The sequence below is a fragment of the Pseudopodoces humilis genome, chromosome 6 (genome assembly GCF_049639895.1).
Source record: "Pseudopodoces humilis isolate 2021_Gansu_Grassland_sample_001 chromosome 6, ASM4963989v1, whole genome shotgun sequence".
Taxonomy (NCBI): domain Eukaryota; kingdom Metazoa; phylum Chordata; class Aves; order Passeriformes; family Paridae; genus Pseudopodoces; species Pseudopodoces humilis.
In genome coordinates, this window is record NC_142205.1 from 4,050,249 (window position 1) to 4,065,197 (window position 14,949).

The following is a 14,949-nucleotide window of genomic DNA, read 5'->3' on the forward strand; positions in this document are numbered from 1 at the left end:
TTTTTTTTTTTCTAGTGTATGTGTGCTGCCTGGAATGCAAGGTAGGTCTGGTTAAAATCTAAATGAATAAATTACCTTCTGCTCCAGTGAGCCTCTGCAGGGATGGTTTTGAATGTTTACCAAGATAAAAAACTTGTCATTTCAGTGTTGACTAGCCAGTTGATTCAATTTGCTTAGGCATCTTTCAATAAAATAAGCAAACAAAAAAGACACCACAGAACATCATTATTGTGATAGTAGGTGTGTGATGCTTTTCAGTTTAGTCAGCAATGATTTAAAAGAGAAAAGCAGCAAACCAAATGTGGTTTGGACATCTCTTCAGCAACTGGAACAGTTATTTGAAACCCAAATTACCTTGGATCTGCCTTAATGAAAGCCATGTACAAGTAAGCTATGCAGAAAATCACAGAGGAAACTTTTGTGGCAAGGGCTGAAATATCAACATCAGCATCATCCCTCTGAGCAAACAGGTAATATGCCCTTGTGGTTATGAGTGTATTATGGCACTAATGTGAGACTTCAGGCAGTTGGAACACTCCAAAATAGCTTCATTTTACTCATCTGTCACTATGTATTAACATTTACACAAAAAGCTTCTGACAGGCTTAATTTTACAACTGCCAAACATAAATCCCATTCTCATACCCAGTGCTCATCACAGGTGGCCTGAATTATAGTCATGGCTTGTGATGGGGGCAAACCCATCCTGATCTCTGGGTGTGCAGCACTGGAGGATTGGCAGCTCTTGTGGAAGGTCAGGGAAATCTTTACTTGAATTGCTTCCCTGTGAGGGTGGGCAGGCCCTGGCACAGGGTGCCCTGAGAAGCTGTGGCTGCCCCTGGATCCCTGCAAGTGTCCAAGGCCAGGCTGGATGGGGCTTGGAGCAGCCTGGGATAGTGGAAGGTGTCCCTGCCATGGCAGGGGTGGGTCTGGTTGAGCTTTAAGGTCCCTTCCAAACCAAACCATTCCAGCATTCTGTGATTCTGGGAAGTGAAAGATCTGTATAGTAAAGAATCTCTGTTTTCCCTTTGATTTTCCAAGTTCCTCAGTCTGTAACAACAGTTTCCAAATTTTTCTTAGGACAAGAACAACTGCTTAGCACATTTTAATCTTTTCTAGTCACTTCAAATTGTGATTGTGTCATAGACTCAATCATCAGGTGGGATCTCTTACAAACCCAGTTTTCCCATCCCCTACACAGAGTTCCAGCCACCAGCACCCCCCATACATCAGACTTCGCCCCAAGAGTTTGCCATGAGATGTCCATCCTGGTGAGATGTTTCTAATTTTAAATTTTGAATTTTGAAGGCCTGACCACTTTCTTTGTTGCTGCCTGATTGTTCTGTGTACCTGGAGAGCTGATCAGCATTCAGGCTTCTCAGTCTCCTTAGGAAAATCCCAAGTTACTTTTGCCATTATATCACTACTACTTTCCACCTGTTGTATGATATGAGTTAATGAATTCTGTTTGCTCAGATTAGGAAGATTTATTTTTGCATTCAGACAATTAACTTATTTATGGAGCTCAATGTAATACTCCATACCCAGGAAGAGAACTAAAGCACATAAATAGACTCATTATCCATGTAAGTTAACTGGAAAAATCCACATATATAAGCTTATACAGACCAGAGTTTGCTGAATCAGAACCATATTTGCTGTAGAAAACAAAATTAGTTTCACTTGGAGATATTCTTTAACATTTCCATCTGATCATCTCACACTAAAATGGGATGTATAATTAAAGGGTGAGGCTATAAAAGCCTTTAGAAAATTTTCATCTAATAATGTGTCAAATACTGTGCACCCTTTAATTCAGGTAGTAAAACTTTTTCAGAATTACAAAAAAGGAAAAAAATCCAATCTTGCGAACTTTTTAGAGCATCTGACACAATTATTTTCAGGCAGTGATTGTTTGTGTGCAAGCTGTGAAAGATTGAATTTATCTGAGATGAGTCCCCTCATTCCAGAGAGTAAATAAAGCCAGTTTTTAAATTAATTTTGGTGGTTATTATTACTTTTAGTAAGCTGAAGGAAAGGGTGGTAGTCTCAGTTCTTCGTTTTCCTGCAAAAGGGGAGAAATTTTTTGTCCCTTTGGAGGAGAAAGGAGACTCATTTTTTCATTGAGGACTATTATTTTTATCTATACAGAAGAAAAAGATCTCTTCCACAAATTAAGAAGTAGTATAAATTAATTTAAGAGTATAATTATAAAACCTAGAAATAAAATAGAAAATAATAACTTCATTCCAGCACCTTTCCTATTACTGTGTAGGGATGGAATTGCACTTTGTGTTTTCATAGCTGCTTATGAAATTTCCTGAGTTATTGGCCAGAAACCCTCTCTGCAGTCAGGAGGACTCTTAGGACCCGAGGGAACGGCTGGAGCTTTGTCAGGGGAGGTTGAGGTCAGATATCAGGAAAAGGTTCTTCACCCAGAGGCTGGTTGTGCACTGGAACAGGGTCCCCAGGGAAGTGGTCACAGCACCAGGTATTAAGATCTGGTTATTGAAATTGTTAGAGAGATGCCTCTGCCTGACTTAAGGTGCAAACAAGACCATATGCTGAAATTGATAAGTATAGATTTTATTTAACAGTAGTGTGAGGGAGAGAGAAAGAAAAAGAGGAGCAGGGTGGGAGAGAGAGAGTGACAGATTAAGCAGAAAATATCACCACTCTGTGGATCCTGACAGCATCTCATTGATCCTCTTCTTCTGTTTTCCATGGTGAGGGTCCCAGAGCACACAGCTCCATGGGTTAATGTTTGTTTGGGCCTGCTGGGAATGCCTGCTGCCTCCCCTGGGGGGGACAGGTTTGAAGCTCTCTGTTGGAGCAGGCTCTGATCTGTGGCATGGCTTTGCATCACGTGCAGTTCTCTGCTGCAAGGCCTCAGCAATGAGCCTGGGGGTGTTCTGGGGGTCTTTGATGGTTTTATGATGGTTTATGACCCCTCCTCTGAATGCCCCATGGATGTGGGTGGGTTTCACAACTGAGCCAGTTTGTGTAAGGCTGGGTGGGTGTTCACTCCCTCTGTCACACACCCAAACTCTCTCCTCCCCCCCATCAAACCAAGCCAGAGCTGATTCTTCTCCCCAGCCTTGGTTAGCTCTCCTTACTCCTCTCTTTAGCTCTGGACTGTGACACCACCTTTACCTCTGCTCAGGTTCCCATCAGGTGGCTTTAGTCACACACCAGTTCTCCTCAGGAGGCACACTGAACAGGCCTCTGGTGGTCACAGCTTCTCTAAACAGTTTTGCCATAATGGCAAAGTCCTTTTTTAAGAGTGTTTAACCATGAACCATTTCAGTCTCTCAAACCAAGCCTGACAATGTTCAGGAAGCATTTGGATAATGCTCTCAGGAACAAGTTGTGATTCTTGGGGATGTCCTGTGGAAGGCCAGGAGCTGGACTTTGATGGTCTTTGTGAACTCCTTCCAATTTGGGATATTTTATTCTCTTATTAAGGGATTTTCAGTGCTTGAGAGAAGACCTCAGCAAAAATGACTGTGGGATCCTCAGCCCAGCTGTTTGGGTGTATTAATGCTCTTTTCTTCTTCTCCTCTGCCACACTCTGTCAGGTTTAGCCACCATCACCTCTGGGGCAGCCACTGTGGTGAAACCCAAAGTGCTGCAGCATTTCAGGTCCTCTGTAAAACCAGATTTGGTGCAGAATCCCATTATCTTTTGAAACATCCTATCTCCAGAGGGTGTTGTGGGGTCCAGTGTTCCCATTGAGTGCCTGCTGCTCCTCAGATTGAAGTGCCAAATGTTACTGTAAATCACCAAACAACTGAAGACCTGCAGTGAGTGAGGTTCTCTGATTGAGGCACTCAGGTGCTGCTTGCAGCTAAGTCACTCAGGCTGCAGTGGCACCAAAACAAATGTACAGAACAGCGTGGAGTTGGATTGAAAAGCATTTTGTAAAATCTGGGTTTTTTCCTCCTTGTCTTTTAGAATTAGAGGGAATTTTCATTGTAAAAAATAGGGGAGCATCTTTTCATCTCTTCAGTCTTTGCTCTCATTACAAGGTTAGCTTGACTTGGTGTTCCCAGTGCTGAAATTCTTGTAATTGCATCTTACAATTTTTAAGTGCATAGCAAAGTGGGGTTTCTATCTTCATCAAGTACATTTGAGTTGCTGAAATACAAAACAAATAGCATTTATAAATCTGCATATATATGCCATTTTATGACTTCTACTTGTATAATTCACATTTTCATACTGCAGTCACAAAAGATAAAAAAATTACCGGGATGGAAGATATTTTGTTCACACCAAGCTCTTCCATCAAACAGACAGAGAGATACTAAATATATATATATATATATATATTCCAATGCCTGGAAGTTGAAAGTCACCACATTCATATTAGAAATAAAACATGCATCTTTAAAGAGAAAGCATATATTTATTGTATGATTTATCTGGGATTGTGAAAGATTCTTCTTCCCTGGAAGACTTCCTCTGAGTTAGATGAATGTTGTGTGTAGTAGAGATACTGCATTTGAAAAAAGGGACTTCTTGGGAAGTCTTATGGCTTGTGCTAAAAAACTATTAAAAATTATGAAAATGGTTCATTTTTCTGCTGAAATCAATCAGTGCACAAAGTCCATTAGTTTTGAATGTTACTCTAGCTTCTTTTGCCACTGGTGGCTGTCAGCTCTGTTTGGAAGCTGTCTCCAACCTCAGACCTGTGATTACTACATTTGTGAAATCCATAAATCCAGGTGTCTGCAAGACAGAGTCTGTCTTTCTGTCTTCCAGCTCAGGGAAATGAAGTCTCAGACTCTGTTGTCTTGGAAACAAGGTTTTAAATATCAAGGTCCTGTTAGTTTTACACAAAAATCAGAATTGTTCTGTATGTGTAGAAGGCCTTGCTAAGAGTAGTCCTTTAAGTCAGATTCAATATAATTTTCTTTTTTGTACTTTTGTGTCTAAACAAAAGGGAAACCCTATTTTGTACAGGCTGCATCTCAGGGGACCAGCTAAGACATGGCAATGGTGCAAGAGTGAAAGCATGAAAATGTTTGAAACTGCAGCATACAGACAAAAATTAACCCCATTTCTTCACCCTAAAGCAAAATGCAGCTGTTTGGGGAAGAAAATGAGGGGGAGAAAATTCACCACACTTGACACCATGAAAAGAGTGAATCTGAAAGATCACTTTGAATTAGATCTCACTTGTACAGAGGGGAAACAGGAAGATGTCTTGTGATTGTAGTAAATTGCTAACAGTTGCATTGCTTGCCCTTTTGGTTTGCACTACATTGTCTCCAAGTTCAACATTTATACCCATTAAATTTCAGTCTTTTAAAGACCACAGATTTTAAGATTATGAATGTCAGACAGTAACAGCAATACATTTTTTTTCTGGCTATTTCTTCAAGAATAAGTCCTTGCATAGAATTTTCAGAATATTTTTTTCTTTTTAAGAGGCAGCCTCATGTCCTTATTGGTCACCATGCTGAGATGCATTATTTTGAATGTTACATCTTTCCTTCAAGTCTGACTATGAAAGACTAGGAAAGGACTGTATATTATGTTTTATAATCTTATTTCTAAAAGTGGAGACAGAAGAAACTAAGAGTATATTTGGGTTGTGAAAGGGTGCTGGCTTTACAATGACCAGTGAAACTGGCTCATTGAGTGGACTTGGAGGATGGTTTATTGAAGCTCTCCACCCTGTTCTTGTTCTGAACAGCAAAGCCCAGGCAGATGAAAATCTGAGCCTTGTGATAGAAAATACTCTTTGCTCAGGGAGTTGCAGGATTCTCTTTGTAGCTTGCTTGTTTATGACAGATTTTAAGGTCTCATCCTGCCCTCAGGCAGCTGAGCAGAGGAAACAGAGATTAAAGGTGATTGGAAAACAAGACCATTGGTCATTATAATGATGGGTACCAATCCTTCTCTTTTACCAGTGACAGTAGAGAGAAGGTAAATTCATTTTTCATCTAAACTTCTTCTCCTGCCTGTCCTGTTACACACTCTCTTTGTGCATGCCTCCCTTCAGAGGTGCAGACCAAGGTTCATTACCACACTGTCACACTTGGTTATTTCTTCCTCCAGCGCTCAGCATCAAAACACGTATTTAATTCATACTCTTCAAGTCGGACGAAGATGGCTGTGTTTTACTCTCCCCATCCTGTGCACTTCACTGTGCAGCTACAAACAGTGATGTGCACTTGGTGTTGGAAGCCAGGCTGGAACAGAAATATCACCAGAAGACTCCTCTGCGTTACGTTAGAGGGTTTGGAGCCGTTCCTGGTGACTGAGCATCCTCCAGACAGAGCTGTAATGACAACTGGCAGTGATTAGCACCTCTGCTAGAAAACTTGACGTTGCCTCCAAGCACCAAATGCCAGCCTGGATGATTTCTTCTGTAGTGCTTTGGCCTTCTGGGCTGTCACTGGGGGTGATGGGTGTCCAGTGAGGTGAGGATTTCTCTGCAGTTACTGTGGTTTTCTTTTCCTCTTACCTTTGTCATGTATGGTACCCACAGAACTCACTCATGGCCATGATGCTATTCAACCATAAAATGGATTTTAAAGATTCCATTTTTTTGCACCATCTTTATTAAATATGGTACTAAATTGTGATTTTAGTAAGACTGTCTCTTTGTATATAAGTAAGGACATTTTGTTTTTGTCCAAATTTTTTGCTATAAGGTAAAAAAACTCAAATGAACAGATCCATCAATTAAGTTTTGCTTTTTTTTTTTTTTTATCCCTCCTTCCAACATTTTAAACAATCTGAAGCCTGAAAATATGTAGCTTGATTTAATCAATCTTCCAAGATTGAATCCCCCCATCACTTTAGTACCAGTAGTGGAGGCATCCTGATCTCAGCAGGGGGATGAGTCAAATTCCAAAGCTCTGTGTGTGAAAAGGACTATGTGAACTAACAAGATTACACAGATCATAAATTTCATGTTTTTGTTCAAAACCAGTTGACATAATTTACAATTTCTTTCAATGGGAAATATGTTATTTGCTTTGATAATTTTTTTTTCCAGGATGTTAGTTGCTTTTTCCCAGGTATTTACTTTCTCTTTTGAAAATTACATGAAGCTTCCAGTAACATAATAGTGTTAGTGTCCATTTATATGTGAAATAACATTATTTTGAAATACTACATTCCAGTTGTTAGTGCTTCCAAAGGATATTTGTTCCTGGAACTGCATTCATCTTGTTAACAGAGTTAAGAGAAATTGCAGCAAGAAAAGTTGTGGCAAGGTAATGACAAATGCCATTTGTAAAGAAAACTAGGCTTGAAACAATTTAATTTTTAAGACAATTCAATTTCAGTTCCTGACTGCTGGGGCAGACAAGTTCATTTCAGAGGAGAATGGAACAGCATTTCCTGGGCAGGTAGTCAATGAAATAAGAGCTCACTGTGCATAGGACTTGGTCTGTGTCCTTTTTAAGCTTATCATCTCTTTTTTGTGGCTTTCTCTCCTGTGTCTCTCTCTCTGCAGACCCCTGAGGAGCTCGAGGATGACTCAGACTTTGAGCAGGAGGATTATGATGTGCGCAGCCGAACGAGTGTCCAGACTGAGGATGACCAGCTCATTGCTGGCCAGAGTGCAAGGGTGAGTACAAATGCCCCACATGCCCCCAGTGAGCTCCAGTAGGGACCAATAAAAACTCTGCCTCAGAAAGCAAAGGCAGTGATTTCCAGTCCTCAGAGCTGTTTAAGAAAGGATGGGACCTGGCTGACAGAGATGTTGAAGGTTTTTTCGTGTCAAACCTATTTAAGTAACATTTATTGAATGATCTTGAGGCTTTTGTGGTGCCTAGTATCAGCTGCTTGCTCCAGCTAGTGCTGGAAGAAGAGGCTTTGCAGGTTTGGAATGTGCTGAAACCGTGGGAGTAGTCAGCAAATTAAAAAAAAAAAAATAAAAAAACCCCATCAGGGCACCATGTGCTGTATCCAGAGAAATCTTACATTAGTCATGTTTCCCAGTGTGCAAACCTGTCAAGAAGATCTGTTTAAGCTACTGAGTAGTCCCTGTAATTTAATTGTAATTGAAGACATTTGCTACTGAGTCAATGTAATTTTACCAGGGTAATTACATCATGATAAACTCCAGTCACTGTGATTTGTGACCTCAGCTTGTGCATGGGGATTCCAAATTAAGCTGAAGAGTGTTTCAGGGGTCACAGGTGCTGGGGAAGTGAAGTCTGTTAACACTCAGGAATATTCCTGTTAACACTCAGGATTATGCCACCCTCTGATCAATGTTTACCTTTTACTGAATAGGCTTCTCAGTTCAGATTATTAAAAAAAAACAACAGAATATAATTTTATGCATCATGAAAATACATTGGACTGGAAAGTAAGGGTTTTTTTAAAGAAAAGCCTTTAAACATTTTCCAGGAGAGAACCAGCGGGAAACTGGGAATTATCTGAATGATTTTCATGGCTGTTTCACACAAGTCTGGTTTGTTCTGATGTGCTAGAAGTAAAGCTATGGACTAAATAAAAAGCATCCTCCCCACACACTCAAACACCAGCAAAAGTTGGTAACTGGAATGGGGATTTCTTACCTTGGAGTCTGGAAGAGGATTTGTAGAGCTGAGAACCTAAAGATCAATGGGCAAAGATGCTGCAAAATCTCAGAGGACCAGGACACAGGAGTTTTCAGCTGCTGTAGGCTGGGGCCTGGCACAAAGGTTTTACATCCTGAAATGAAACACTAGAGTAACAAAAATCTGAAGGAAGCTTACTCAGAGGTGTGGGAGAAGTGCAGGGCATGGATCCAGTGGAATAGGCAGAGATTTCTTTTTGTCTTGAAATTATTTCCCTGAATATGAATTATAGATGGTAAATAAACCATACCATGTATCAGAAAAACTGGAATTTTATCTGACATCCCTAAGGCAAAAAATTCCAGGATTCCTCCCTGAGACACTGGTGACAGACAGATAGACAGCTGTAGCTGACTATCTTTTGTGATTTTTATATTTTAAAGGGCATGAAGTCCTGTTTGAGATATTCTAAGTATTGACTACTAAAGCAAATCTCAGGTATAACAGAAATAAGATACAGTATAGATTATTATGTCCAATTTTGCAGCCTTTCTCATCTTTTTGATTACATTTAGGACTGGGTAGCATGTCATCCTTTCTTGATGTGAAACCCAAGTAAAGACTGCAGTAATTTTTCTTACTAAGAGTCAAGTTCACCTGGGGATTTAGGAATCTTAAGTTCTGTTACGTTTATTGTTGTTATTATCACTGCTGCATTTAAAACCTTGTGCTTTGATCAACTATACACTGTATAAGCATAATATATCATAAAGACAGCTTCTGAATAATACAGATTGCAATGTGGCACAGGAAGCAACAAATCCCAAAAACCTAAAAGGGAAACAAGCTAAGCAGAAGCTGCCCAGTCCTCAGTCTGGAGAGTGCTCAGCAGAATGGAATGTTACCTGAACCTTTTCTGGGGAAAAGATGCAAAATACTTTTATTTGCACAATATAATGGATTTGTTTAATATGCTTACTCCATAAGGCTGTTAGTGTTCCAGTAGAAAGACTTGTGCTGGTCTTCAGTAGAAATAAAACTGGAAATTATGGGCTGCATTTGCTATAGGATATGGCTGCTTTGAAAGCACATCAGCAGCTGGAGCAGAAATATTAAAGCACTGTTTAGCAGTTTAAAGAGTGTTCAGGTAAAGATGCTACTTGAAGAAACCACAGGCAAGTCATACAGATAAACTTCCCAAATTTCACTACTCCTATCACATTCTCTATAACTTAATTCCTCAGTTCTGTTGTTGTGTGTGCATTTTATATATTTATTTATTAGATTGACTTACACTGCATTTTTCTGTGCAAAGACTGTTACGTTAACATTTGAAACTGCTGAGTTATATTGATACAGCCTAATTAAAACTCGTCTTGAATTTTAATTTGATTAACTTGCAAATTTCTCATTCTCTGATCTACTGTTTATAACCCGTTTTAATTTCAGTTTTGGAAAAGGTCAATTATGAATTTTTAAAAGCCAAGAGCATTTTAAGAATATGTAGAAAAAGACTTCAGCTGATTGAAAGTGACATAAACAAGAAAAAAATGTAATGACACTTAAATGTGTCACACCCCATTAAATGCATAATGTGGTCTTCAGAACCCCTAGAGCCAAATAGTAGCTTAACTTGGAAATCATTATTCAAAGTGTCCATTTTATCTTCAGAAGTAATTATTATAATATTTTAGGGTTTTTTTGGAGGGGTTTTTGGAGGGGGGCAGGAACTTTGTGCTTTGTTCAGGCTGAAGCAGATCAGTACCAACCTGTTCAGTGCCTTTTTGCATCTCTTCCAAGAGAAAATTACAACACTAAATATCAGTAAAAGATATGTTTGTTACAATTCACTTCCAATGTATTGTCTTGTGTGTCATTGCTTGTTTTAGTGTTCTGTTAATCTGAAATCCTCTGTTTCTGACAGAGGATGAGACAAGGGAAGACACAGCAATTCTGTCTGCCTTTTCCCATAAATGTTACTCGTTTTATTCTTCCTCATAACTGAGATTTAATCCTCCTTTGTCAACTGGTGAATAATCACAACATCATAAATGTAAATTTTATCATCTTGAAAGTGCAAGAAGAGGCATAAACATGCTGTGAATGTGCTTTTGCCTGTCCTGACAGAAATCAAATGCCTACAAGATTTTGCTTAGCATCTTCAACTCCCATAAAAAGAAACTCAAGCTGTTGGGACCACTGGAAAGATCCAGTTTGTAGCTTCTTTTTCTTCATGTCCAAATCCTGTTCTTTCTCCAGGCTATCATGGCTCAGCTGCCTCAGGAGGAGAAAGCAAAGATTGCTGAACAGGTGGAGATATTCCACCAGGAGAAGAGCAAGCTGGATGCGGAGGTGGCCAAGTGGGATGACAGTGGCAATGACATCATTGTGCTGGCCAAGCAGATGTGCATGATTATGATGGAAATGACAGATTTCACCAGGTAAGGACAAAATAACCCCAGCTGAGGAGCTCAGATGTGCCACATCTTCCTTTTCTGCTTGACTGGTACCCTTTTGAGATGATTTTCTGTGGTTTTGGGGATGCAAAGCCAAGGAAAGCTCATTATAGACACTGCCCTGGGTATTTGTCTAAATAGGATTAATCACATGAAGTTTTTGTGCTATTTGCAAGTCTCTTTTATTTGCAGATCATTTTGTATTTCAGCAGCAAAGTTAGTCTGTGACCTTACAGACATTCCAGTGACATTTCGTTTAGTACCCATCTAAATGCATGTGCCTCTCTGAACTTTCAACATTTCAGCACAATTTGTGTCAATCAAAAATAATGGCAAAACTATTTATATCATCTGACCACTGAACTTCCTTCCAAAAAAAATCCCAAACGAAATGAAACTGGATTGATCTAATGCTTCGTGGGAGTCAGTCTGCAATGACTTTTATTTTTTTTTTTTACTTTCATTTCTTTTCTCTATTGATGTCTTGTTCTCTAATTGCAGAGCGTCAAAAGGTCATTCATTAATGATACAATGTAAACAGAATTATTGTCTTTAATTATGGTCATATTGTTAATCACACCAGGGAGAATGGTTTACAAGAGTCTTTGAATTCCAGATCATCGTAGTAAATTAAATTTTGTTCAGTGTTTATTTATAAAGTGGGTTCAAAAGTTTAAATGGTATTTATCAAAATGTGATTACACAAAACAGGATGAAAAATCATCCTGGTTTTCTTCAGGATTAAAATCAGACATCCATTTATTCAACTCTTTGTGTTGTCCCATCCCTGGAAGTGTTCAGGGCCAGTTGGATGGGGCTTGCAGCAGCCTGGGAAAGTGGCAGGGGGTGGAACCGGATGGAGAGGATATTTTAGAGAATTCTGTGTTACTTTTGTATTTGTATTGTCTTGGTGTCTCTGATCCTTCTGCCAGCAAAAAATAGAGTGCAATCTGCTCAAACAGTGTCATTGTGTCATGGAAGGAAGAAATTATGACCTAAAGCAGCAGCCCAGAATATTCACAGTTTCTGCAACCTCCTGGACAACCTTTGATATATTGAACATGAAATGGAAAGTTTTATAATTATATTTTCTAGCATCAAAAGAAAAAAACTAATTTGAGAATGAGATAAAAACTACTGACACATTTGAAGTACATTAAAAAAAAAATCAAAGTGCACCTCTGTCTGCATCGGATTCAATAACAAGTTGTTTAATATATTCCATTAAAACAGAAACAAGCCTTTCACACCTCTTTGGTTGGCTGTAACCTCAGCAGTGTTAGAATAAAGTAATTTTTCAAATGCATGGAGTTTGTGACAATCAGAACTGCTCATGTAATGTAGATGCACATGAGGTCACCAAGAAGTATTTTTTGCTGCACTTTAAGTTCACCTGAAGTGGGATACTTGTGTTTCATCTGTTTAAGGTGGTAATGAAAGTCTGGAAAGAAGATTAAAATGGAAATATGTTTCAGCATGTTATTCTTGCCATTATAGATTAAAAAAAATATCCAAAGATAATGTAATGTTGTGCTTAGAAAAAATGTGTTCTGTCCCATTTAAAAAAAAAAGTTTGATCATATTGTGATTTGCCACATTAAAGAATGGAAAATGAAATCACTTCCAGCTGTGACTTTCTCAGGAGCAGCAGCAATTTTATTGGTACAAGCAGGATTAAAGTTTTGAGTCTGAAGCAAACTCAGGAAAGTCTGTGGAGACCTTTTCTCTTAATATGTTTTGGTAGCTTTAATGATTAAATCAGAATTTTGTGCATCATCTTAAAAATATAGCTAAAGATCAGGCTTAAATCTAATTATACATATTTTAAGTGTAACATTCAAGTGTGTAAGATAATGATTATGCTTCACCTCTCTTTATTTTCCAACAAAAAAATCTACCAAAAAAAGGCTTTATAAAATGTGACAGTCTTGCTCTAGACATGATGGGCTGAACATTTAGCACTGGCTTGGGAATCACATAGTTTTGAAATAGTTGTGTATTCCAGGAACAACACTGGCTTAATGAGCACTTAAAAATGCATATACTATTAAGTACAGCTCATGTGCTTGAAGGCACCATCGGACTAAATTGCCAATGAGGCATTTTGTAAAGGAGAGGAAATACAGCAGACAGACTTCTTAATCAAGCTGTACTATAAAGTACTTAAAAGGCAAAATTGTAATAAATTAAGAAGACATTTGTGTTGCTATTTTAAAATCAAGCACTGAACAGGGTCACTAAAACCGTTGCCTTTCGTGATTTATTGAGATTGTGGGTAATTGTGTTTCACAGAGGGAAAGGCCCCCTGAAGAACACATCCGATGTCATCAATGCAGCCAAGAAGATTGCAGAGGCAGGATCCAGGATGGACAAATTGGCACGGGCAGTTGCTGATCAGGTAGCCCCAGAATGAGCTGAAACACAACATAACCTCTATGGATGAGTTGCCCTTATGCAGGAAAAGTCTGTCTCACCAGAAAATTACCTGTTGAGAGTCTGGATCCTGATCTTCCCATTGGGTAGACCTTGGTTCTTCTAGACCCATCAGCATTTTGCAGAACAGGAAAGGCATAAATGAGTCTCTCCAAAGCTCAGAAATGTTAGACATTTAGAACTAGGTAGAGGCTCTTTCAGGTTGGAAAAGACCTATGAGATATCACATCCAAAATGTATTTGCAGTTAAAAAAGCAGTAAGGATTTGTATGCTCCATTCCCTTTGCCAAGTGCCTAGGAATCCTTAGATTCTTTTCAGTTCACTCTTCCAGCAATTTTCCCTTGATTTGGCATTTTACTCCTTCCAGGTTCTCTGACTCCCTATTTTCTTGTTTGCCTCAGTGTATTGTGCATGTTGTGGGGACTGTGTCCTCACTTCCTTTACAAAATCCATACCACAGCTGGACAGGTGACTTTGCTGTATATATATTTTCAGATTGGATTATCTATTCATCTGGAGAGCAAGAGGAAGAATCATATTAAAAGTCAAGAGCCAAATTTCAAATCCGGGTCCTACATAGCTAATTTTAGATTCAGGCAAATTAAATTTCACTATTTTTCCCTTTGTAAATTTCCTACAGTTTCTTTCATTTCATTGTCATCAAGAGAAAATTTGCTGGAAGTGGGAACTGGTAACTTCTTTGCCTCTAGTCTTTCTCTTCAAAATAAAAATGTCATTTTCAAGTAAGGGTGTGACAGTGTGTAAATCACCCTGCAATAGAATATGGGCCAGAGTGGCAAAAACCCCAAAGCTGCCCATTTTCCTGTAACCTCAGAAATGTTGGCTTTAGGTCTTCTTCAGAAGCAGCATTTTTCCTGTAGTTAACCCATTCCAGTCCTTCAAATGTAGCATCTGTTCATTTTAACACAAAAAAGAAGAAATCCATCTGTCAGCTGATGAAATTCCTGGTCTGCAGTATTTGCAGAGGTGGAATATTTTAAAGAAAGAAACAGAAGGAGACTTGTTATGCTTAGAGTGCCTTGAGTCACATTTTAAATTTCAGAGGACTGTAACCCTACTAATAAACAGTGAAATTATTTTGAGAATTAAGTATTTTTTCTAATGCTTGCACTTTAATGATATTTCACAGAACTCTGGAGACCCTCATGCAATATAAACTTTTTGTGGACAGTTGCATTTTTAATTATTGTTCCGTTGAGGGAGCCCTTATACTTTTTCATTCCAAGGTATTTATATTTAAAGCCTTGACAACTCTGCAGATGTATTGCTTTAAATTTATTCCTTTCAGTTCATAGGCTTCAAGAATTGAGTAAATATTTTTATATTAAATTGGCACTGGTAGGAAGAAGAGGTCTTTTAGGGATTAATGCCTGAAAGGTGTGGCAACTGTCTGAGGAAGAGTGGCTCTATAGCATCCACAGTGAAGCTCCAGTTTTGTTTATTATTAGTTTTAAAGGGCGAGAAAAAAGCCAAGTGACTCCTTTTGGGATTATAGACAACAATATATCCC

At 38.8% G+C, this 14,949-nt stretch overlaps 1 protein-coding gene across 4 annotated transcripts in view; it reads left to right on the forward strand.

The window, feature by feature from the left end:
- The window catches only part of CTNNA2 (catenin alpha 2), a 460,539-nt gene that overhangs the window by 415,847 nt on the left and 29,743 nt on the right, over positions 1 to 14,949 (forward strand). For all 4 annotated transcript variants that reach the window (XM_014258992.2, XM_014258987.2, XM_088056519.1 and 1 more), the window contains 3 exons: positions 7,475 to 7,588; positions 10,788 to 10,969; positions 13,277 to 13,382. In XM_014258992.2, coding sequence (XP_014114467.1) covers positions 7,475 to 7,588; positions 10,788 to 10,969; positions 13,277 to 13,382 — 402 coding nt within the window. The remainder of the gene's footprint in view (positions 1 to 7,474; positions 7,589 to 10,787; positions 10,970 to 13,276; positions 13,383 to 14,949) is intronic.